Raw genomic sequence first — 26,046 nt, 5'->3', positions numbered from 1 at the left:
CCAGTGAAATGAAGACAGCAATGGATCCCTCTCTCCCTGTCTCCCACACTGTTCTCCTTGCCCTGGTGTCACACGGAAACAGTCGTTTCCAACATAACAAAGTGAAAGAATTGATATGACACAAAGACTCAAGGTCTCCATGACTACAGTCACCAGGCAACAATCAGTCTATATGTTCTGTCGCTAGCAGGGACGTTGTATGTATGTATACATACATACACAAGAACACAAACAACACAAACACACATGAATACAAATACTTGCCATGTCACTGCGTCATTGTCAGTCGATGTATCTATGTGGCTTGCCAATTGGAAAAGCAATGTTAGAAATATTGAGCAATCACATACATCAGAAAGGCTGCTTAGTAAGGACGGTAAGATTGTCCCAGTCCATCATGTTCCACAGTAACTAGTCTACAGATGCTGAGCTGGACACAGCGTTACATGAATGTGACACTTACAGTACGATCCACTGAGTGATCGTGGATGTTTTTTTCTGACGGCCTGCTTCTGATTAACCTGTTGAGGGGCACGGTCACAAATACGTGATTAAAATGTTCGGTGAACTGAGAGTTCCGCATTATGATGAGACACTTACCCTCCGAGATTTACCCTCGGCCTCCTCAATCCTTAAATTGACTGCTTATTTCACAAATATCTTGTAAAAACATACAGTAGCAGGCATCATACAAACATGTTAGTAAGGTTAAAAACACACTAATCCATGTTGTGTCTTCCAAGTTACAAGCAGGGACAAGACGACACCATTGTTTTTAGGCTTTTTTTTCAACTGCAGTTTATTTGTACGGTAACACTTTCATGGGGTAATTGGCTGAACATGACAAATAGTAGCTCGACACAGGTCACACCATGATATGTATATACAAATGTAGAGTTAGGACATACGTGTTATGTGCTGTACTCTATATGAAGTGTATCTATACATCTAGAGCTAGTCTGTGGTTTCTCTCTCCTTGTTCTAAATGACATCAGATCAGCACACATCATCCAACGTCTCTTAATGCCTTTGGCCATGAAATACATCTCATATCTATATCATGTGATTATTTTGCTGCTGATAGCTAGCACCTCTCCGTCCTCTCTGATTCTCAACTCCCCTCTTTCTCCCTCTTCCAATTCATATATTATATAATTTTCCCTTTTTCCCTCTCTCTCTCTCTCTCTCTCTCTCTCTCTCCCCACACTCCCTTTGCTCCATTCATCACAGGGCTACCAGGTCATGGCACGACCGGGACTTCTGTCGGAAGAACTTGCCCCCCTCTCTCTCCCTCTCGCGGGGGTAGCGCGGCACGAGGCTGGCCAGGAAGCGCTTGGCGCGGGTGGTGAGGCTCTCGCGCCGGCCCCCGGCCCCGTCGTCCCCGCCGCAGGCCCCCGCCGGCCCCAGGCCCTCGCCCCGCGCCGCCCGCACCGCCGCCTCCAGCAGCTCCGCCGTGTTGTGCTCCAGCGTGGTGGACAGCTCCAGGTACAGGCTGCCAAACAGGCCCGCACTGGAACGTGCCTCTGAGAGAGGGAGAGAGGGAGGGAGGGAGGGAGGGAGGGAGAGGGAGGGATGGAGAGGGAGGGAGAGAAAGAGAGAAAGAGTGGAGGGGGAGAGGGGGAGAGTGAAAAAGGGAGAGAGAGAGGGAGAGAGAGAGATAGAGAGAGGGAGAAAGCGGAGAGGGAGAGAAAGAGAGGGAGGGGGAGAGAGGGGGAGAGTGGGAGAGAGAGAGAGAGAAGAGAGGGAGGGAGAGAGAGGGAGGGATGGAGGGAGAAAGCGGAGAGAGAGGGAGAGAAAGAGAGGGGGGAAGGAGAGGGAGGGATGGAGAGAGAGAGTGTGAGAGAGAGCGAGAGAGGAGAGGGAGAGAAAGAGAGAGGGAGGGGGAGAGAGAGAGGGAGAGTGAAATGGGGAGAGAGAGAGAGGGAATGAGAGAGATGGGAGAGAGAGATGGGAGAGAGGGAGAGGCCTTTGTACACTAAATACACAATTTTGAATGCACTCAGAAACCTCTCTCACTGACACTATACGGATAGAAATAACACAGCAAAACCAAACCTACAGTATGACGAAAACTTGAGTTGGTGTGTGCAAGTGTGATTGAAACAACTTGAGGTCTTATTCGATTGGTAATCATGCAACAGTTTGGGCAAAAAAATACAGCATCTGTGTGCGATGGCCTTTTGAGACAGAGAGAGAGAGAGGGGGCGAGAGAAAAATAGAAAGAAAGAAAGAAAGAAAGAAAGAAAGAAAAAGAGAAAAGAGTAAGAGACCATTCAACACAGGGAGAAACAGAGGACAATGCACATGAACAAAAGATGGCCGTGACTAAAAGAGAGATTATGCGGTATGACTATTTTTCATGTGGTGACTTCTCATTTCTTATTACAGATTAGATCGCTTAGTCTCGCTGATGCGTTCATCTAAAGCGAATTACAAGGCAGTGGTGTAGTCTAGTAGCCTGACGACGTCATACTCAATTCTTATCAGAATATGAGTCTGAAACTGCTCCATTCAGCTGCGATTATGGGGCGTGATTCAACCGATACAGTGCGGGGGGGATAGCTCTGCACTCATTGGATAGACCAAACCAAACAGAACAAGTTATTGGCTGTCAGTATCTGCGAAATCTAAGACAGAAATATGTAGCAGGGTAGGCTATGGAAAACATCCTCCTTCGTTTTTAAAAATAATTCCTTCAAACTGTATGCAATGAACAGCTGGGGAAGTGTGTCGTTAACCCAACGAGCAAACAGACATTTTTAAACAAACGGGAACAACATCACCCAAACATGCTGTTTTAACTGGGTGAAAGTGAAACTGAAGTTTTCCCACATATCCTCGTTGGTCTAAGTGTTCAGAAATAGTTGTGCGAATCCGTCATAAAACCTCCGTTTCAATAGCTAAGATAAACGAAAGGCCAAACTGCATGAACAAATTATGCATTCATAGCCATAGCGTTTCTGTTGCAATCAAAATCAACCTAAGCGAACATGGTCTCACACCCAACTCGTTGAACGAGGACGCATGCAGCCGTGAACGTCACTGCTGTTCATATGTCAATCATCACGTAAAGCCCGCCCTGTGAAATGTGATTGGTCCGGGCCGAAGTGTATCTCGAATAGTAGCAGCTGAACGGAGCAATGCCAGACCGAAGTTCCCTGCAGAAAAAGAATGGAGGCGGGGCTGAACTTCGGTCTGGCATCCAGGCTAGTAGTCTAGGTGATAAGCAGGACAACGCAGTATACCCACTTAAAAAGCATCACCATCTCAGTATACTCACTTAAAATAGGCAAGGACATGTATTAACTACTACATCACAGTATACCCACAACAGCTAACTACTACATCACAGTATACCCACAACAGCTAACTACTGCATCACAGTATATCCACAACAGCTACAGTAACTTAGCCTGACTCTCGCCAGACCCTTGTAGTTCCGCCATGCTCCACCAGAGGCGTTTCGCTGAGCTCCACACAAGGGTCTGGACGCGAGGGCAATCCAAACCCCTGTGCCAGTGATCAAAAAATGAGCAGCCAATCAGGAGCGCCGAAGCGAGTGTTTGATTCAAATAACAATGGCGGCACGCAGCGAGGAGTCTTATGCTGACATTGATTCTGCTATTTCAACCGTTTTGTCGAATCTATCGAGTATTCATTCTTTCAGAGAATAGTTTTGAAGACATTTATTGGTGGCAAGGATGTTTTTACGCTTCTTCCGACCGGGTTTGGCAAGAACTTGAAGAAGCCTAGCACGTCATTCAAGATAACAGGCAAGTGGTTTATCAAATCACATGCGAGGATGTTTTACAAGGACCCGCCTTCAGAAATACATCTCCTATCGAGAAGTCCCAGATCCTTGTGTGAAGCTGTTAACAGTAACCACCGCATCACAGTATATCCACAACAGCTAACTACTACATGACAGTATATCCACAACAGCTAACTACTACATCACAGTATATCCACTACAGCTAACTACTACATCACAATATACCCACAACAGCTACAGTAACTACAACACAGTATATCCACTGCAGCATCCACTAATAGACTACACCACTGAATACAGAAGCAATAAAGGTTCAGTGCCACAAGGATATGTTAGTGCAGCAGTAGGCCTAAGTACTCACATACTATAGAACAGTTCAAGCAAAGTCACGGGAGGGAGAAGAGGGATATCCAGGACAGGTCAGGGAGGAAGCTAGTGGTCAGTGCTAGACTCAGCATGTCCAGCTGTTAGTAGAGCTGTTAAGAGAGAAGGTATAGGCTACTCTCAAAAGAGTTAGAGTCTTCAGGAGGTGTTTGAAGATAGACAGGGGACGCCCCTGTTCTGGTAGGGCATTCCACCAACAGGGAAGATACAGTTTGGATTGTACAGTATGTGGTCTGTATCTGTGCGCACTGATATTTTGTCCTGAATAGAATGACTAGTGATACAAGAGCCTATTTTGTCATACGGAACTGAACTGGATTTGAATTTGAAATAGATGGAGAGAGAGAGAGAGAGAGAGAGAGAGAGAGAGAGAGAGAGGGGGGGGGGTGGAAGAGAGAGAACAAAAGGATGAGAGAGGAACAAAGAGATGTGGAGAAAGAAAAGAGAAAAGAATGAGAGCGAGCGAGATAAGTGTCGAAAAAGGCATGGCAAAGGTTGCTCTCATCCACCCAGGGCTAAAGAGGAGGAGATGGAGGGGATGGAGGAGAGGAGAGGAGGAGATGAAGGAGAGGAGAGGAGGAGATGGAGGAGAGCAGAGGCTAACAGCGGGTGGAGGTGAAGAGCGTGCCGGTGAATGAGCTCCAGGCTCCAGGTGTCAGGGGGGTTAACTGATTCCGTGTCGAGCCGCAGGTGACGGACTGATGGAGTGGAGACCAACCCAGAGGCTCAATGAAACCGACACCCCCCCCCCACACACACACACACACACACACACACAGACACGTCTGTCTACCTCGCTCAGCTCTGTGTGACTCATTACAGACACACATGCAAATACACGCAAACACACACATACAGACATACACACATACACCCTCGCCGTCACTGACCAACCTCTCCTCACTCGTACAGGTATAGCAAACTCTGCCTCTGTGCAAACTCTGTGCATTCATAAAAAAACAACAGAAACAGCCGGAGGGCAAATGCGCTGAGACACCAGAGTAGGCCTACACGCAAAACTCTGTGTGATTAAAAGACACAAGATATGGCACGATGCGCACGATGAATAGAGGCCCGTTTGCATGTCCCTTAATGGCTTCCAATTAAAGCCGCATTCATTAATTAGCGGCTAATTCTGCCCTGACAGCCGAGACAGAGAGGAGCGGAGGGGGGCTTCGTTTGTAGGGCTCCTGAAGGAACACACTCGCTGGAGGAGCCGGAAGGAAGGGAGCGTAGAGAGAGAGGGAGGGATGGAGGGAGGGAAGGAGGGAGGGAGCCATCCGTCGCTCCGTTTCTCGTCTCACGCCTCCGTACGCAATTAACCTCAAACGCCACGCTCACCGCCTCAGGCACCAGGCACGCAGGCCACGCACGTTACGCAACACGAACAACACCGACCCAGGGGCTGCCAGAGTGTGTGTGTGTGTGTGTGTGTGTGTGTGACAGAGTGTGTGAGCGTGTGTGACAGAGAGTGTGTGTGTGTTTGTGTGTGTGTGTGTGTGTGAGAAAGAGAGAAAGAGAGAGAGACAGAGAGAGAGAGAGAGAGAGAGAGAGCATGTGTATGTTTTTGAGTGAGTGTGTGCTGGAGGTATGGCTATGCTAAGTGTGTGTGTGTGTGTGTGTGTGTGTGTGTGAGAGAGAGAGAGAGAGAGAGTGTGTGTGTGTGTGTGTGTGTGTCAAAGAGAGCAAGAGAGAGTGTCTATTGTCTGTGTATGTTTGTCTGAGTGTGTGCCTATGTGAGAAAGGAGCTATGTAAGAACGCTGGAGGTGAAAATTAGTGTTTGTGTGTTTTTGTGTGGTTATGCATATACAGTATTAGTGTGTGTGTGTGTGTGTGTGTGTGTGTGTGTGTGTGTGTGTGTGTGTGTGTGTGTGTGTGTGTGTGTGTGTCTTGTGCATGCATTTATGTGCATGTGTGCATGAGTCAATCAGCAGAGATGTGAATTTGGCAGGGGAGCAACCATTTTTCTCCTGGGTAAACAGTGTGTGACTTTATGTGCTGTGCTGAAACTGGTGGCTGTGACAGACAGGCGGAGTTTGAGTTTGGAGGGATGATGTGGGTGATGCAGATTGCTTGTGTCTTTTGCCCTGACTATGGCTATTTTGGTGCCTGTGTGTGTGTGTGAGTGTGTGTGTGTGTGTGTGTGTGTGTGTGTGTGTGTGTGTGTGTGTGTGTGTGTGTGTGTGTGCGTGTGTACGCACACACGCGCGTGTTTGAATGTGCGTTTGTGCCAATTTGTGAGAGAAGGAGGGATAGATAGGAGAGGCTGGAAGAGAAAGGATGAGATGACTGTATGTGTGTGTGTGTGTGTGTTGTCTTCAGCAGAACCCCCCCCCCCCCCCCCCCATCCATCCATCCAATACTCCCACACTACTCTGCAGCTGGCATCTTCTGCCAGGCAGCATCCACACTTTCATAAATCTCTCCAAATCCCATCCCTCCAGCGGGGGGGACAACAAACCAAGCCTGTCAGCAGCACCACCTACCTCAGGTAGCCACTGGGGAGAGGGGGATGAAAACAAGCAAAAAAAAGGAGGAAAGGGTTATGGACAGCAAAGGGAAGATGAGGACAGAGATCAGAGAGAAAGAGGCGGAGAGGGGGAGCAGTGAAAATAACCAATAGAGTGAGAGATTCCGATAGAGAGATAGAAAGAGAGAGAGAGAGCGATTGATAGAGAGAGAGAGAGAGAGAGAGAGAGAGAGGGAAGTCTACATGCATATGGAAATTAGAAGTAGATGGCACTATTTTACAGTAATCCAGAAATAAACAAGGAACCAAGCTGCAGCAGCACCTGGCTCATGAATACAAATCTGCCGTGCAGCACACTGTGATGCAATGAATAAGATGGTGACCCAAATAATGTCACTTTTGAAGGGGGAGGATTTTTTTTTTAAAAGTGGATTGCTGACTTCACACCTCATTTCCAAACTCATTTCCTAACGTAGAGGAAATGTATCCTTCCTCTCTCATCTTCTTAGGCCACAGCCACCTTTTCCTCATTCATTCATTCAATCACATCTACTGTATGCGTTAGCAGACATCTTAGGACTTTGGTACTTTGACAAATACAATGCTCACACTAACCCAGAAATTGTAGCACTTTTTCTGTGATGTCAGCAATTCTGAGACGTTAGAAATGTAAGGTTCTATCCATATATATTTTGAAATGTATGAACACCAATGTGAGAGAGGATATTGGATGAAATTGATGTTACTGTAATTGGGCATAAAGTCTGGAGCGACTCCGGACCGAATGTACTGTCCTCAAATGTTGTGGGCGGGATAAATTCAGACTGGTTTCCAGGCTACCGACATCAAACAGGCTTTAGCACTGGGGCAAAACCATCCAGTAAGAGCAAGCAGTTGGACCAATATTTGCTAATTTATTGACACAGCCCAGGGCACATTCAAGCATGAATAGGCTAAGTAGTCAGTAATCACACTTATCAACATTTAGAGGAACATGACAGAGGTTGACCTATAATATGAATACGCTGTCTTTGTTTTTTGGGGTTTTTTTGCAATCATCATGGAAATTGTGTGGCTTAAAAAAAAGAAAAACAAAAAATTGCTAGTGTACGGACACACCCATGTGTTATTCTGACTCATATTTGTGTGTATGATTGTGCGCGTGGCATTAAATTAGCAAACTGGTTTTGCCCACTAATTAAGTGTAAATTAAATTTAGCTCAACAGAATTATATTGTACACCAGAGGGAGATATAAAGGGCAGATGTGACCGACTATGCCAGTATCTGGGGAGGCCTGGACCATTTCCTGTTTACTGCAAATGCTCCAGCTCCCAGAAGCACTTACTGTGCAGAATTAGGCTGCTTCTCAAAATTCTCAGGATTCATGCTTGGTAGAATTGAGCCCTGCCGAGTGAAATCCTTCAAGGACGAGGCAAGGCTTCTACTTTGCATTCAAAAACACACAATGGAACAGACTGCCGAGTGTGTAGGAAGCTGCAGGTGTGCTTTGTTGAAAATCATACCTCCTACCTGTTTCTTTTTGAAAAACAATAAACGCACCACTGTCATTCTCCAACATAAATAAATTCAATGATACATGCTTGATTCATTTTCCAATCTACACCAGAACAGCTATCATTAAGCGAAATCGTAAAAAGAAAAGTGTCAGATTTATTTAATTTTGAAAGAGTTCAAAGTTGTCAAAATGACCTAAGTCCATACTTCATTTAAGCTACTTTACATAGTGACAATAAGACAATGTTTACATTTCAATACGTAGTGAACTTCCCTGTTTAGTATAGATTTTAAATCCTCCACAAATGTGCACACAGGATTGTGGGTGTTCCAAGCACACAGAGGATACACACATGCATCCTCGAAAATTCGGCAAAACAAAGGACTTCAGCCTTGGTCAAATTTGGTAGACTTTGATAGAAGCTTGACGTTGGAACAGTACTTTGGCGGGACTTTATGACATAACATCCTTCAAATAGCAGCCTTGAAGGGTCCCACCTTGACCTTGAGAAACATCCTCTGGCTTTAATTTTGCCAATATGGCTGACCAATTCACCTCTGTTTGTCTTCAGAATGGTACTGTAAGTGAGTGACACATTACTGTCCATGGCCAAGTTGTTTTACCGTTGTTGAGATAAACATTCCAAATACTATCACGTGTCCTAGCGTAGCTTTTGGAATCCCCTATCCCCCCCCGGTAGAACCCGCTCACACACCTTCTGTGCTGACCTCGCGGGAACGCACCAGATCGCTCTTGTTGCCCACGAGGATGATGGGGGTCTGTGGCTGCGTCTCCCTCAGGAGAAGGCGGAGCTGAGCGGTGCGGTGGAAACTCCGTCTGTCCGTCACCGAAAACACAAGCACACACACCTCGCACTGCAGCGTGGAGAGGTCCTGAGGCAAAGACAAGACGAGACAAGACGCGGAGCAAAGAACAACAAGGCCCAGGAAATTAGATTTTCCAGAATGTCAATTGTGTCATTTTACTATAAAGCCAATTGAGTCAAACTGCTATGGCTCTCTGGAAATTCAGAAGAACATTAACTAGCTATTAAAGTTTTTCTCAATTTTTTGAATGCTTCGGTCTCTGACATCATGTTTTCAACATGACAAGAGCTCCAACATTTTCCTATTGATATGCTATGATTTGTATAATAAGAATGTGTACAGATAACAATGACAAATGGGACACAACCCTTTTGCAAGCTTATACAAACTTTGTTACTTCTTCAAACCCCAAGGAGCATTGTTTTCCCTGAACAAAACATAGTTCCATACATGTTTACAAAAGGGCTGTGTCTCATTTTACATTGTTATTTGTACACACTGTAACTATACAAATCACAGCATATAAATAGGAAAATGTTGGTATTCTTTTGTCACTGTTGGGAGGTGTAGGCTAATGAATCTGCGCTAAGCTAGGCTAGGGGTGGGTGTGCAGGTCAAAGCAATTAAGAAAAACTGTAACTGTTTTACAAAAGGTTGTGAGAAATGTGTGAACCCAATGAAAATGTGTGATTACATTAGCAAGAGATAATTTCTGCTGTGCAAAGATCTTAAAGGTGCTCTTAGCGATAATGGGTAATCGCTTCTGTTGAAGTTCAAACAAGAGAGCTAGCTCCCCTCCCTCCCGTGCAATTGAAACTCTCCTAAACGCCCATCTCGTCAATGATTGGCTGGAACAGTTTGTTATGTTTTCATGGTCCTGGCTGGGCCAAGATATTTTTGTTGCCATTTTTGGAGCCTGGGCTGTCCACAGATACCACGCTTCTTTACAGTGTATTCAGGGCACAGGCAATTAGCAGGTGGCAAGGTGATGTTTGCTGTAAAAATTGTGTTTTAGCTTAGAAACTACATAACATTGCTTAGAGCACCTTTAATGGAGACCAAGTGGATCCCAGTTTCTTTAAGGAGGTTCAAAGCTATAAAAACTGTAATGTCAAAAGAAAGGACAAAAGAAGGTGTTATTAAAAAAGCTAATAATCCTCAGTGATTTCATATCATATCTCGTATCTAGTTAATAACAGAATTTATTAACTCCACCTGACTTAATTTAGCTCTGCATAATTACACAAATCCGGTCTGGTCAGTAACACATTACATTATAATGAAATCCTGTCTCTATCTCATTTGAGATGTTTGACAAATGTCATCGGAGATATCAGAGATAAGCCAAATGTCACAATTCTTTGTACACCCACTGAAAATGCAGCACTGTGAGATTGTATCTGTGAGGGAACCTGACAGATAGATGACTGCACAGAGTGATACAGCTGTCTCATGCATGAGATGTGGTACAAACAAATTACCAGACATGAAACAAGAATACTGTTATTATAACTCTCTTGATGGGGGGGATACAATTCAATTTGACAAGCATGTGACAGAACCATTTGTACATTTATAGATGACACGGAGTACCATGATTCAGTGTGTGTGTGTGTGTGTGTGTGTGTGAAAGAGAGAGAGAGAGAGAGAGAGAGAAAGAGAGAGAGGGAGAGATGGACAGAAGTGTTTGAGTCTGAGTGTGTGCGGGAGTGATGAAGTGTGGTACAGAGATAGGCATGTATGTGTATGAATAGGAGAACGAGAGAGTCTGTGTGTGTGTGTGTGTGTGTGTGTGTGTGTGTGTGTGCGCGCGTGTGCATAACCTACATATGTGTGTGCTTGTGCCTGCGTGCGTCTATGTGCATGTGCGTGTGTGTGTGTGTGTGTGTGTGTGTATCTGAGTCACCCTGGGTCAGTAAAAGAGGTGATTTATCAGTCCCGCCATTAGTTCATTCACATTTGTACTGTATTTGTTGTTGAGAGAGGACTGGGGCCCGCGCATTAGCGGGTGTGAAATTAGCGCAGGAGAGCTCTTTGCGGCGCGTCGAGCGGGCCATTAAGTCCCCGCCGAGAGTGGGAGCGCAAGGGCACCGCCACCCCCAGCGGCCATTAATAAAGCCATGCCCAGTGGCGGCAGCGGCGCAACAAGCAAACGGAAAATTACCGCACGCTTTCAAAAGCTCATCAGTTACAACTGGCAAACAGTCGCCAAAGCAAAAAAACAAGCTTAGCTCACACAATGTGCTTAAACCAGGCTCCAGGCACAAACACATCTTGTGTTGAGTGGGGTAGACTTGACACAAACTACGTTGTGCTTCACTATAATCAAATATTGAGGTAGGTACTTTTTTTTTTTTATCAACTCCAACTGCTGTGCTTTCCATTAAAAAGGGAGCCTTTTTATCTTTTAATAGGGCACCCACTGTTTTCTCACAGATTTAACAGTGCTTGCTATGTAAATGTTCCCCGTCAGTAAACTTTAAATTACAGTTTTTCAAATATTTACAGTTCCTCTGAGGACCAAATAATAAAGCTCACGTCAGCATTGTGCTCTCAGCACGAGGAAAGCTCTGGATTCTGAAAAGCCTACTACTCCCCCATAGAGACCACAGTTGCTGGAGAGGAGCCTACCGAATGTGACATAACAGCCAAGGATGAACTGGGTCAGCAACAAGAAAGCTAAGGGAACAGCACACAAAACACACACACACACACATTCACACACACACACACACACACACACACACACACACACACACACACACATACACAGAGCACAAAAAAGACAACTGAGATAAAAAGGTGGATGAAGGTCTCAGTGCAGACGTTCCAGTTGAGTCTGTCTGTTTAAATTGTCTACCTGTCATTCAGGACTGTGCAGGGGCATGTACAGTTCGCTCCATTCAGATGCAAACACACACACACACACACACACACACAGAGACCCATACACTCATGTGCACGGACACACACGCACACGCACACGCACACGCACACGCACACGCACACGCACACGCACACACACACACACACACACACACACATACATCTACTGTATGCATCCAAAAGCATACACACCCAAATACACGTTCACAAACACATAATCACAGATGTGCACAGACATGCACACATGCACAGTGAGCACAGTGAGTCCAGTACATAATGTGACAGTACACAATGTCTGGAGCAGACTGCAAGAGCATGGGGCACACAATAGATAGATGCAGCGAGGGGCAGCCTATGAGATGGGGTGGAAATAAAATGGATGGGAGGCATGTTAATGCGCAGACAACACACACACACACACACACACACACCTGCCTCCAGTTGTCATAGATAATGATGGCGCTTTCCTCGTCGTCCACGGTAACCATGCGAACATAGCCTTCCCCTGCGAGACAGACATTACAAACACCTTTAGTCTCGGAGGGGGCCACACAATCTCCAGGGGACTGCTCTGTTTTCTAGGCTGCGTCTGGAAACAAAAAGAGGTGGCTGCCGCCTCAACCTGAGCTTGAGTAACGATCGGCATGGACTCGCCAGTCAGTGGCACCACAGGTAATGGGAAATCATTACTTCTCCGGAATTCGGATCTGTGGTGAAGCTTATCTAGTACTTGAGGCTGGCTAGTTTGAGACACAGCCAGAAAAGATTCCTGATTTCCTATACTGTAAAGAGAATGTGGTAATAGAAATTGCTTCATGACAGCACTGATGAATATCTATTTCAGATTTTACATCAACTTCAATTTTACATTACTGTATTGTGACAGCTGAAAATGCTTCATAAAAAAATAATAAACAATAGAGATTCTCTGCACTCCCTATAAAACTACAAAAGGGCCAATAAAATCCCAGTAAATCAAGGTAAAGTAGGCTATTCACCCTCTGAGTCTACAGAGGCTGTTCTGTCTGTATCTCCAGCCAGGGCAATGGCCAGCGAAGACTTGCCGACTCCATTCTGTCCCAGCAGGGCGATCCGTAGAGGCCCCCCGTGCCTGTCTGCGCCCAGAGACGCAAACTCGTCCTGAGCAGGGGAGAAACTGATTGGTGGAGGTGACTGGGCACCTAGTCCCGACGTCCAATCACCATCATCATTGACGGCTTCCTCCCGTCTTAATTGGTGCTTTATGGGAACTGGGGTGCTTCCTCTACGCAGAGGCGGAGCACTGGACAATGTCATACTGAGAGGAAAAAGAGACAAACACAAACAGACACAAATTAATAAATGTAATTACAGGGCAGACATAAACCAGACTATGAGTCACAGTGCAGAACATTACTGTAAGATCAAAAGGCACTGCAACACCAGATAGAAAAGGGGCAGACGTCCCACACATTTGTTGTTGATTTGAATGCTTTCTTACCTGGGAACTGGATGGTGAGGGAGAAGTTGGACAAAAAACTACTGCCAGTCTGCTTCTCAGCTCCACCACAACACGATGAAGTGACGAGAGTCCTTCGTTGTTAGTGCAGCATTGGTGTTCACTCCCTTCTGAAGCCTCTAACCTTAACCGCAACAATAGATGCTATCTCGATCTATAGGAAATCCAGCAAATGGCCTGGGAGAATATTTCAGATTGATGAAAAGGCTACATCAATTATCAACAGTACACTCGGCAAACACACCGCATGCTGCAAAAGATGTTAGAGGTAAAAATCAAGTCGCAGACGAACTTCTACGAGGTCGTGTTGCCTTCAACTCTTCTAACTGAGGACGCACAGAGAAGGAAGCCGAACTGCGCATCCAGAGCGAGCAAAAGCAGGAAGACTGTGTGAGAGGCTCTTGATACTTCTTAGGCAAATGCTGATGATGTTCAGTCATAAATCAAATTCCATTAATTAACTGCTAGGGTACACGACCGCCTCCCACGCTGTGTCACCGAAACACCATGCCCGGTCCCCCTCCCTCCCCCCTCGTCACGAAGGCGACACTCGATGGACCTCCCATAGTTGTGAACAATTAGTAAATAACGCAGCGACTTTAATTGGACATCAATTAGAAAAATAAAAAAGCCAAACTTGCTATATTAGCCTACCCCATGCAATAACCCGCCTGCCTTGCTCACTGTTCACTCTCTGTTTGGAACTTAAGTATTGATCTAGTGTGCATCTGTGAGTTTCGGCATGCTCGAATGCCGGTCAGATGGTGGGTTATCCGTTTTGGCAGATGTTCCCACGCGCATTCTTCGCTCCTACTCTCTTTGCTCCCCTCGCGCTCTTCAGTTCCCACACATCAAAGGCGCAAAAAATCTCTCCACTTACCTGGCACACCGCTGGCAGCACCAACAGTGTAAGTGTTTCCTTTGGTCTTGCTTTTGTTGAATCTCTCTCTCTCTCTCTCTCTCTCTCTCTCTCTCTCTCTCTCTCTCTCTCTCTCTCTCTCTCTCTCTCTCATACACACACACAGTATCTGTCTCCCCCCCCCACCCCAAGACTGTCTAACGTAGACTCGCACCTCTTCCTCACGCTTGTCTGCATTTAGGCTACCATAGGCGTGATCACAGTGATTAGCCTACTTAGGCTAAAAATCACAATCTTCTAATGGGGTTTTGTGGACTACTGTGGACGCAGCATTCGGATAATGTGTTGCAGGGAGCTAACGTCAGGATAACACAACTTGTGATTCACTGACATACAAATGACGTTTGGATAATTAGGCGGTGGACAATGTCATGTTTTGGACAATATCAATGCAATACACACATTTCGCCGCCAGGAGGAAGCAAAGAACGGTATTGTAGACCCAATCGAACTCATCCTCTCTCACCCTACTTCGTGGTCGATCACGCTTTCCCTCAGGCTGTAGAAGTCACTGTATTTGAATAGACTCAGTATCTGAAACGCCTTCGTTATTTGCTCTTTTCATCAACTATGCCAGCTCTCTTTCCAATTATCCCTTCATACATTGGTGTGGGCTTTACTCTCTGGCTCCAATCTTTCTTTTGTTTAGTGTCTTTTTAGGACTTTAATAACAGATTTCTGAATGTTTATTGACACTTGATTGCGTTTGCAGACTCATTGAGAAAAGTGTGATCTATCTTTTGTTTAAATGGGTTTCTGTTCAACTTTTATAATCTGCCAAGTGACACAACATTGTTGTGTGTGTCTGTATGCGTGGCAGTGTGCATATGTGGATGTTTGTGTGTCTACACATGTGCAAAAGTGTGTCTGCGCAAGCATGCTTGCATGTTTGTGTGTAACCATGTGTGTGTGAGGAAGAATGTGTGTGTGTGTGTGTGTGTGTGTGTGTGTGTATTTGTGTTTGACTCTGTGTGTGTGTGTGTATCTGTGTGTTTGCGTGTGTGTACACGCGCTCACCTCTGTGTGCGAGGTGTCAGCGTGGCACAGTGGTGGGGCGAGTGTGCGTGTAGCCCTGTGTACGTCCTGTCCACAATGGCCCCCGGCCCGGCCACAATGAGCTCCGGCAGTGAGCGGCAGAGCCTCTATTATGCCCTCTAATCCGGCTTCTATTCTAGCGAGCAGGGAGAGAGAGCGAGAGACAGAGAGAGGGAGGGAGAGGAGGGCCCGGGGTGAGGTCATCCTGCACAGCGCTCCGCTTGGGTCATAGCCTCTCTATAGATGTGCGGCACAGACACACACACACACACACACTACACACATACTACACACACACTACTCACACACACACACACACACACACACACTACACACTACACACTACACACACACACACACTACACACACTCACACACTCACACACACACACATATACACACTCACACACACACACACACACACACTCACTCAATCACACTCACTCACTCACACACAGAGAGAGGGACAGAGAGAGAATGAGAGGCAGATAGACAAAGATAAAGGAAGAAGAGAGAGAGAGAGGGAGAGAGAATGAAGCAAAAGAGAGAAGGGGCACAGACAGAGCTAAACGCTCCACAAGAGACGAGAACAGGGCAGCGGTCGAGAGCCAGGGATGTGGTAGAACAGAACAAGACAGAGGCTGATGGATGGGAGCTAAGTAATTAGGTGGAAAACCAACAGTAGTTGAAAATGGGACAGCAAACGACAATAATTATGTAAACTTGACACAAGAATGATGGATGAGGAACGTGTCAGTGTCCACATGCAAAGAGGAAGTGGTCAAGCCTCAGGTGGTAAAAATATGTTTATTTCATTGTAAACCACTACAACAGGGGCACAAAACCATGATAAAGATGGCAATAATAATGGTTGTTATGGTCCAAAATTATTGTAATGATTATGTTGTATTCCTACCAAATAAATAGGGTACACACTACTCATTTGAGTCAAATAGTAAACCGGCAGATGAAAATACATGAACAAACAATGAATAAATACTGTAAATAAATAAGTAAATAAATAATGATACAGAATTTATTGGTCAAAATGCCTATCCAAGAAATAAAAGAAAATAAAAACATAAGCTCTGTCACAAAACCATTATAAATGTGTCATAAACATGTACATAGTATAACTGTAAATTGTTTGTCTCACCAGTTTACCCTTATTTCGCTAGTGGGCTCACTCTAAAATGAAAACAAGGTTAAGGCAGCTATTGTGAACGGACATGAACTGTGGAGGCATGTGTGTACAATGTATAGTGTTTATGACACATTTATGGGTGCGGGGGAAGAGCTTCCCAGTCCTGCCTGTGGAGACCCGTCGTGCATGCGGAATTGAATGTCGTCAGTCTTTTTTCTGTTTGTGATCAGTCAGACACTGTGCCTCTCCAGGGGCTCGTGGCGATGAGAAGAGGAGAGATACAGGTGGTGTAAATAGTGGTCCCCAGAAGCAGGACTGAGAAACACTATTAGGGATGCCATCATTGGCGAATGATATCCCTATAGCTCCCCAAAAAGAAAAGAAAAGATAAAACTCTAAAGTTGATCTAAATGGGTAATGCGGAAGTGGTCACATGGAAAGGAAGCCATTGCAAAGAGAGATCGTGCTAATGTGTGTTCCGATACTTCACCCAGTCCATTTTTATTTTTTAGAAAAAAAAAGAAAGAAAGAAAGGAAGAAAGCTCCACAGTGACCAGCTCTGTGAATTGGAGGTGCTTGGTTGTTAGTCTCTCTCACAAGTTTCACTTCTCATAAGCCTTATTTTCATCCATTATTGATTCACTAAGGAGACACAATCACTCAAAAAAATTGCATAATACACTCTGTCATTGTACACTTACATAGACCCGTTTTTTTGTCACAACACTCATTGGGTTGATGCGTTTTGTTACAGCTGCAGGTATTGCTTTGTAGTTTTTCTTATTTGATCAGCATAGAAGCTTCACACTTCACAAAGCTTAACATTAAGCTTTTGTGCTCACAAACCTTTCAAGGCCTGATAATTGCTGCACTTAAAAACAGGTGTAGCAGAAGCACTTGCCCACTTTCAGGATTTCACCTTGGTAATAAAATCCTCTGTTAATCACAAAAAACTGACATTAAATTGCTACCTTGCTCAGTTTTCCAACAAGCAGAGAAACCTATTGTTCTATCACTGTCATAATACATACTTTCATACTATCATCAGTAGTATGTTTTCTCAGCTTATTTTTTTTCACATAACAATAAAAAAGCGCTCATATAAATGTGTTATACATTCTTATTCTAAGATTGCTCATCTTAATTTTGTAAAGAGAGGGACTCAGCCCTTGGTAAGCAAAGCAGCATTTTTTTTTTATCTTCGCCAGGAGGCAACTGAGATACAGGTGCACTTGCACTGCACGGACACTCACAAAAAATCCCATCCCTCCTCTGCCCTGTGACTGAGGCGTCCTCACTAAGCTCTCTCTTCTTCACCCCCCCAACGTGGACCAGTTTGACCCAGGAGGAGAGCCAGTACAAGTGGAAAGATTGTAAAATCACCAGGCCAAGATATACGGAAGTACCAGTTCAGTAACTATATTCAAGTGAAGAGTCGTCCCCAACTAAGACGCCAAGGATCTCACTCTTCTTGATTTGTGAACTTTCTCGAAGCAGCGGGAGCAGAGTTTTTTTGGTACCTCAAAATAGAGAGAGATGTCAGTGAAGCGTCATGTTCGCTTGATTTGATACTCAGCTGGAAGTCCCTTCTGCAGAGGCTTGAAATGGGATGCTTATTTGGGTCATGGCGCCATGCAGCTTGATGAACATGAAGACCTACAGTATCTAAGCCTGTCCCCATGTAGCATCACCAGCAAGTCAAGTAAGATGCATGAAGATCACACTGCACGAGATGCTCCCTCTTTCTATCACTCTCGGTGGCAAGGTGTGATCCTCTACCATCAGATGCATCTGTTCAGTTGGAGAAACATTGTCTCTGTGTCCTCTGACTTCAAGTGTCATGGTCCGATTCTACCTGATTTTTTGCAGTCTTTTGAAGCCTCCACTGGCCGCCATTTTGCAGGTCTTCATGTTCTCATCCACTTCATGCCACCTGCATGTCTGTGCCTCTTTGCTCAGTTTTTGGCTGTTTGTTTTTGGCTATTCTCTCCTGCCCACTGCCCACTGGCTAATGGCCTCTCCTTCCCTTCGGGGTGTCATCACAGGAAGTAGTCCGGAGGAGGGGAAGGCGGTGGGTTGTTGGCGTGCGCCGACAGCGCCTCGTTGGAGCTGATGAGCTTCTCGTAACGAGCCTTGTAGGCGTCTCGCTCCCGCAGTACTCGCGAAAGCTCACACTGAAGCTGCTCCAGCTGTGAAGGAGAAGCAGAAGGGAAATCAGTCCTCTTGGTGCGTTCATGAGCAACCGGGAGGTGGGAGAATTCAAGAGATTAAGGGGTGCACGACACACCTGAACTGAGAACTTCCGAGTTTGAAGGGGGGCTTTGGGGGAGCTACTACTGTATGAGAATGTTTTGACGTCATTCAACATAGTGAACGCTCTCACTTTGGAAGTGGGGCGTTTAGAAGTGGGAACCTTCCCACTTCCCAGCTGCATGAACGGACTATCTGTCTGAGGGAAAGGCTACTGTGCAATGACAAAAGATCCCCTTACATAATCTGCCTCTAAAAAAGACACTTCTTTCTTTTCAAAGACAGGCCCACAGCAATTTTCTTTTCCTCCATCTCACACAAGAGGATCTGAGAAGCTCAAAGAACCTCAGACAGTTCTTGCACCCACTTTGAGATATTGTTGTTTGCTTGGGCAGACAATGATAGTTTAACTATTTTAGTTCAACCCAGCGCAGCTCAACACATACTCCTCAGATTCATAAGATCAAAACTTAACCCTGTGAACTAGTTAAAGGGTTTCGATCTCACCCACAGTTATTTATCAGAAAAAAGGGAGGATGAATTCAGCCAAAAATTCATTTTCACAATGCTAGAGTGTACCTCTATAGCAGACCCTACCTTTGAGGGCCAAGACCTATATACCATACTGCCTCTGTAAAGGTACCTGTACTACAGGCCTACATGTATTTCTATACACTACAAGCCATAGGCTAGTCGAAGCACCCTGGTGTGTACTATGAAAAGTCAATTTCAATTTAATTTTACTTATAGAGCGCCAAAACATTACACATGTCTCTTGGCGCTTTACAGAGTGTTAAACATTCAAAGAGAGCCCATGAGTAACAGGGGCAAGAAAAAACTCCCTAGAATTGGAGATACATATAGGAAGAAACCTCAGACAGATGATTAATTAACAAAAAGTGAGGGGTTCATGATGTTGAGGTGTGTTGTGGTTCTGCGAGCGCACCTGTTGGGTGAGGATGTGCTTCTCCGACTCGAGGGCGTGGCGATGCTGCAGGCGCTTGTAGCGGCAGGACTGGGCGTAGCCGCGGTTCTTCAACGTGCGCCGCTTCTGCTTCAGTCGCACCACCTCGTCCTTGCTCACGCCGCGCAGGTGGCGGTTCAGCTCCCGTACCGATAGACTCACCAGCTGCTCATCCGAGAATCGCTCCACCGCGTCCAGTCCACACTGAGAGAGAAATAGAGAGGTAGAGGTAGAGAGAGAAAGAAAGAGATAGAGAGAGAGAGAGAGAAAGGGTCAAAACCTTGCAGGCCTAGAATACCACGTGAAATGCTACCGGGCAGAACGACAGATTGCAGAAGGACAGGCAATGATTATGGAATGGGTGCTAATAACACTGCTTATGACATGTTAATTAATCAGATATAAAGATAAAATAAATCTTCCTACAGTAATGGGAGACCCTATTTGAAACATTGAACTTAGTAAGGGCCATAATAAAAGCTATTCCCCATGCAGTTTCCTTACTCCCACCTCCTCAATTTCCTTATTCTTCGTTGGCAATATGACAAGACAATAAGACAAGAGGGTCAAACTCTGCATGCATATGACAATACATAAGTGCCGTAGTATTGTCGTCTTTGTGCATGTGCCGGGATGGTGCTGTACACGTGCGCGTTTCTCGTGTACGCGTGTCCATGTCTGAGAGGAATAGGTGTGCGCACTCACAGGAGTCTGGGAGCACATTTTTGTCCCACATGTCCGTAATCTGTCTCGTAATCTGACTGTCTGACTGAATGCGTGTGACAGTGATCAGGATTACCCAACAATAATAGCAGATATTATCATAATCTCATAGCATGCTCCACATAAAGAGATGCAGACGCTCTAGACACCTGCGAGACAGGAGACGGCTTCTAAACGCCGTCGCAACCTCAGCCTGCAAGATAACCTTTCCAAACTTCCATGATTTGCTGCTTGAAAAAACTCTTCCAAATAGCTTGTAATCACAATTTTAACCTCTGATGGCTTCAGCAATAGCAGCTGCAGTCATTTAGGAAAACCTTTCATGGCAGTTTGATTCAGCCTGTTCCAGAGCAGAGCTTGTAGAGCTCAGGCTCAGAGATTGCTGCTCTCGAAGATGAATATTTATCGTGTTCTCGCCCAGGGTGCTTCTGCGTTCAAAAAACGGAGTGCTTCAATTCTCCAGTGCCACGCTGGGCACATTGATCTGAATATCTTTCACCATGCCAGGTTCTGAAGTAGTACTTCATTTCTTAGCCAGCGCAGTGTAACTAGTGATGCCCTTCAACTGCGCTAGGCTGCACGCATATAACAGTGATTAATGACTGCTTTATTAAAATATTTTTACATAATTCAGAGCTGAATGAAATTGGTTTGTGTGTGCGTATTTCTCTCTCTCTCTCTCTCTCTATCTCTCTCTCTGTGTTTCTGTGTGTGTGTGTGTGTGTGTGTGACAGAGAGAGAGAGAGAGCCCGGAATGCTTTCAGAGGCTGAAAGGAAGAGATGAAGGAGGGAAAGGGGAAACATTGAGTGGGAGGTGATATTTCTGGCTCTGATATCTCACCCAGTAACCCTTCACCAAAAGGCTGCGCGCTGTGCGCCCATCCACACCACCAACAACAACCATAAAGATGGAACATATGAACGTCCACACACTGACCAATGACAAGTCAAATACCTCAGGAATCTTAATTCAATGGATTCTAAATGGCTGTGTTTCTGCCATTCACCAAATCACTTTGAAAGTGATCCCCAATTATATCTCACCCAGTGGCATTGCTGTTATAGTATGTGGTATGGATGTTGTACAGTAGTTCTTATTAGCTAGCTCATTAGCGATTAGCGAATCTCAAAACTGTAGTCTTTGTTATTATTGTCAGAGATGTTGTTGGCGTGGTTGGACTTTAACCCCACTGATTCAAGATTCAGTACTTTAATTGCCATACAACAGAAGTTGTTTGGGATTTGCTGCGGTGTGCTCCACAACAGACAAGACAACACCACACACCAGTCACTGCTCTGTGACTCTAGCTCTAGCATCTATGAAGAGAGCGCGCTTACTCTCTCTCACTCTCTCTCTTTGCCTGTACCTGGCTAAGTTGAAGGTGATGTTGATGATGGGGATGATGATGGCCATGCATGGGGTGGTGCGGGTGATGGTGGTGGTGATGGTGCTGATGGTGCTGGAGCCGACCCTGAGGGCTGGGGGCTTGTGGGTAGGGGGCGGCAGGCTGGGCGGCATTGGGCAGGGAGGGAGGGTTGGAGACAAAGAGGAGCGGGCGGTGGCACATGTCTGAGGCCTTGGCACAGGAGACGTCACCTCCGCTGTCGCTGCCGGAGTCGCCAAGGTTACTGCTGCTGGAACTCTGGGAGAGCACAGGAAACTGAGAGAGAGAGAGAACGAGAGAGAAAGAAAGAGGGACAGAATGAGCAAGGTGCACAAAAATGTATTGTGTTTTTTGTGTCAACACTGTAGAAGATATTTAGCACAAAGAACTTAACCTAGTCTTGTTGTCTTGTTGTTTCAACTGAGTAAAGTTATGTCAACATGAAGTTTCAAGTTTCACTGTATGTTGACATACCTTTATTGAATCAAAGTAACAAGATGGACACACAGGATTAAGTTCTTTGCGTTAAACATATTGAATATTGATATAATATATTGAATAAGAGTTCTTCCTTGTCTCAATTTGAAGAACGAGTCGCTCATTACCTGGGATCCTACGGCCACTGCGGCCGAGTTGAGCAGGGCCTCTACTGCGTCCTCGCAGCCCAGGAACCCCCCTACGGCCGAGCGGTCCCTGTCCCCCCTCTCGGGCCCCCCTCCGAGGGCCCCCAGTAGCGAGGCAGCGCCCCCGGCTTCGCCCCCAAACTGCTGCTGCAGGGCCGCCAGCCAGATGAGGTCCTCCAGCGAGGCGGGGTTGGGGCACTGAGCCTGCCCACCTGGGGCAGGGCTGCCGTCCGGGTTGCCCTGGGAGGCCGAGCTGAGGCCCGACACGTAGCCGGTGGAGACGGACAGCGGGAAGGAGATGGAGGAAGAGGAGGAGGAAGAGGACGAGGAGGCGGACGGGGGAGGGTGTCCGTCGCTCAGCGTCGGGGAAGGCGGGAGCGACGTGTAAGGGCTGGAGCTCAGGCTGCTTGGGTCCTGGGGCGGGCGTCCGCTGTAGGGGGAGCTGGAGGGGTCCTGGTGGAGGCCGGGCTTGGGGTAAGGGCATGGCGGCTGCTGCTGCTGCTGCTGCTGCTGCTGCTGTTGCTGCTGTTGCTGCATCGTGGACGTGGGCGGTGGCGGCGGAGTGTCCGGCTTCACCTCGAATTTGAGCAGGTCGAAGTCGTTCAGGTACTCCATGGCCAGAGGGCTCGGGGGCAGGGAGGTCAGTGGGAGAGAAGGGGACGACATGACTGGAGCTTTTGCGCGGAGAGAGATAGAGATGGGGTGATTTGTTTTTTTCCCCTGGGGAATGAGGTGAGCTGTTGCGTCCAACCAGTGCTCACGAGCCAGCCGACGGACTGACCGGACCCTGTTTTCGCCTAGCTTTTTTATCTCCGCCTCTGGCCTGCTGTGTGTCCAGGCTCCGAGTTGTGGCTCCCAGCACTAGCTGTTTACACTGCCTGATCCTGTTAGAGAGGAGAGAGGAGGAGAGGAGAGGAGAGAAGAGGAGAGAAGAGAAGAGGAGATAGCTGAATCATGACAAGCTGATAAAGATGAGTTGAGTTGAGGAGGCTGCAGAAAGCTTGTGTTTGTGCTTCAAAGATGCCAGCTAATTAGATTAATTGGGGGGTGCTCTCATTCAAATTCTGCTCCAGGCAACATCCCACTTTTGTCAAATACATAAATAAATAAATAGATTAAAATGGCTTATGTGGTGTCTATGATCGGGTTTTGGGTTTCGGTGGGCAGCTTGGAGGTTGTTCATGACGAGGGGGGACAATGTACGGCTTGGGTCGTGCCAGTGGTTTTCTCAGTGTTTTGTTCAGGTTGTAAGAGGATTAGGCCTGTGGCCCACCAGTCAGGAACTGGAGGGGAGATAACATCACCGAGGAGGGGTCAACAGGTCAAAAGCAGCACAAGAGGGACAGCACACCGGTCCCCACAAAACCACAGAGACGAGGCATGGAAGGGGGGGGGGGGGGGGGGTGAAGTCATTTTCCTTCTTATCTGTCTCTCTATCAATCTCTGTCTATTTGTACTGACTGATTTCTGAAATTGAGATAGATAGATTGATAGATAGATCGATCGATAGATAGATAGATAGATAGATATAGAGAGAGAATCTGAGGGATGAGCAGTGTGTTGTCCTCCCGATTACAAGTAATATCAATCGTATTCCTAAAATGGCCCAGCTATTCTCCTACTGTAGACATTTGATCACAGAATGCTTTCTTGTTCTTATCCCTCATATGATGCTCTGATAATATCTATAATGCAGGTCACAGGCAAACAGGTGACAGATAAAACGAAAGCAGATAGCGTTCATATCCACATTTCGATCAACAATAACAGCCACCTATCAAGATGGCCTCCACAGCCACTGGCACTGGGGCAGCCAAACTGTTTTGCCCCTAGCAGTTTTGGGTAATGTAGTCTTGTAGTTCAGACCTGTGGTCCATACTCTTCACAACCATGATACAGCACAGCAGCATAACAAAAGACATACATTTGATATATAAAATAGAATGGTCTTCAAATCCAAGCTGAAACAATCTTAACCTTAATCATAAGATTCACTAAAATGTCAAATGTAGGAGAAGTCTGCAACAGGCAGATGTACACACTGTGCCATATACAATAAGCACATTTTCAACACATTTTCTACAAATATCTATGTAGAAGTATTCTTCATATAAGATTCACTTATTATATTGATTCATTGTATCATATTGACTCACATATTTCTAAAATGTTTCTTCCTGAGTTATGAGAACAGTAGGAGAAGTTATTAAGAACCAGATTAATGTTGCCATACTTGAATTGTGGGAAGAGTATAAATCCAATCTCAAGTACCAACCATAATCTTAATCCCATTCAATCTGTGACAGTTATGGCTCGCAGCCTCAGAAGAACTTTAGCAAAAGAGACCTGCCCCAGATATGGTACACAGAGGCCTCTTAATAAAGGCACTTTCAATACATTTCAATCAATATTTGCCATATGCTTCAAGTTAAGTCACTGATGCCTTCTTAATAGCTGTGAATCAAATGGAGTCTGCCTTGCCATGAAAACCAAAACAATTCCAAAAGATTCCAAAGACAATTTTCAACCACATTTCTAAGCTTCCTCATATTCCAGTCCCTTTACCCATCCCCTGTCAACATAAAAACTGCGCCAGACTGGCAGTAAAGGCAGATGGAGAGCAAGATAAGAGCGCTGGTATAGAACTAGAGTGAGTACCAGTGCTGGTAGCTCCCTCTGAAGTAACTTTTCTACATCGTATAACAGCTTCAAACCATCAGTCCCTCTGAAAGTCATCATCATCATCGCTGCTCTGGTCCATCGCACAATAAATTAATTATGCCTCCTGCTGTATCACACCTCGCTGAACATGCTGCCATGGGCCGCCGGCCGAGGCCTCGACTCGGTCCAGATCAGACACACAAGTGCGACAGAAGAGAGAGAGCGAGAGCCGTGGAACAGCAAAACAGACATCGACAAGAAGACCACAGGAGTGTGACGAGAGTTGTACGGAGGCAGAGAGCTATAGGCGGTCAGGCAAATAAACAAGGTTAGGGCTAAATTCAACTAATGAGAAGGAGAAGATTGAGTTTTCTTACCTTTTGTCACATCAAGTCAATTTCGCTTGAGGTCCTCATAACTGCCTCCCCTGACATGAGTTAACTAACTAACGGACTGACGAAACTGACTGACTGACAGATGGTCTGTACAAAGAGTGGTATGTGTGTGTGTGTGTGTGAGTGTGTGTGTGTATGGAAGTGTGGGCAGCACACTGTCACCGACTTTGTCACCGCTCCTCTCTGATACAAATCTCTCTCTCTCTCTCTCTCTCTCTCTCTCTCTAGCCTCCCCCTTCTCTCACCCCTGTCTACCACTAAAACCCTAAGCCTGTTCATTTGTATTGCCCAATCCCTCGCTCATTCTCTTACTCTCTCTCTCTCTCTCTCTCTCTCTCTCTCTCTCTCTGGACTATCTGTAATTTTGTAAAAAGTTTTGTCTTAAGGTGACATTGGCAGTACAGGGGAATCAGACTATTTTGTTAGAACTTTTCCTGACAAGCTTATTGGAAAGATGGCGTTTGAGTTACCACTTACAGAGGTATAACAACACAAATTTGAGGAATTGTTATCCAATGAAAACATCCACATACTCACACACACTGTTTCATGTAAAATCAGGTGGGTTTTGAGTTACTTTATTGATGGTTCT

The 26,046-nt window shown here is 45.8% G+C and overlaps 2 protein-coding genes across 2 annotated transcripts; both read right to left on the bottom strand.

Moving 5' to 3' along the window:
• Positions 1-787: 787 nt before the first annotated feature.
• LOC134102252 (GTP-binding protein REM 2-like) lies at positions 788-14,303 on the bottom strand. The gene is made up of 6 exons (XM_062556301.1): positions 14,237-14,303; positions 13,339-13,480; positions 12,857-13,155; positions 12,290-12,363; positions 8,861-9,038; positions 788-1,523 (listed from the first exon to the last, which is right to left on the bottom strand). The coding sequence occupies exons 3-6, from the start codon at positions 13,152-13,154 to the stop codon at positions 1,225-1,227; spliced, it is 849 nt and encodes a 282-aa protein (XP_062412285.1). The 5' UTR covers position 13,155; positions 13,339-13,480; positions 14,237-14,303; the 3' UTR covers positions 788-1,224.
• Positions 14,304-16,357: 2,054 nt separating this feature from the next.
• On the bottom strand, positions 16,358-25,519 carry nrl (neural retina leucine zipper). The gene is made up of 5 exons (XM_062556382.1): positions 25,437-25,519; positions 22,381-23,282; positions 21,758-22,051; positions 19,650-19,871; positions 16,358-18,642 (listed from the first exon to the last, which is right to left on the bottom strand). The coding sequence occupies exons 2-5, from the start codon at positions 23,062-23,064 to the stop codon at positions 18,493-18,495; spliced, it is 1,350 nt and encodes a 449-aa protein (XP_062412366.1). The 5' UTR covers positions 23,065-23,282; positions 25,437-25,519; the 3' UTR covers positions 16,358-18,492.
• Positions 25,520-26,046: the final 527 nt, after the last annotated feature.

This window comes from Sardina pilchardus, chromosome 15 (genome assembly GCF_963854185.1).
Source record: "Sardina pilchardus chromosome 15, fSarPil1.1, whole genome shotgun sequence".
Lineage (NCBI taxonomy): Eukaryota > Metazoa > Chordata > Actinopteri > Clupeiformes > Clupeidae > Sardina > Sardina pilchardus.
Note: the sequence above shows the minus strand (reverse complement) of the source record. Positions and strands in the feature narration are given on the sequence as shown.

Bases quoted from the DNA above. Each gene is read 5' to 3' on its own strand.
- LOC134102252 (XM_062556301.1), bottom strand. From the start codon at position 13,154: ATGACATTGTCCAGTGCTCCGCCTCTGCGTAGAGGAAGCACCCCAGTT. The intron at 12,364-12,856 runs GTGAATAGCCTA...TCTGTCTCGCAG, and splicing joins AGCCTCTGTAGACTCAGAGG to GGGAAGGCTATGTTCGCATG. The intron at 9,039-12,289 runs GTGTGTGTGTGT...TCTTTGCCTCAG, and splicing joins TCTATGACAACTGGAGGCAG to GACCTCTCCACGCTGCAGTG.
- nrl (XM_062556382.1), bottom strand. From the start codon at position 23,064: ATGTCGTCCCCTTCTCTCCCACTGACCTCCCTGCCCCCGAGCCCTCTG. The intron at 22,052-22,380 runs GTAATGAGCGAC...TCTCTCTCTCAG, and splicing joins CAGTGGCCGTAGGATCCCAG to TTTCCTGTGCTCTCCCAGAG. The intron at 19,872-21,757 runs GTACAGGCAAAG...TTTCTCTCTCAG, and splicing joins ATCACCTTCAACTTAGCCAG to TGTGGACTGGACGCGGTGGA.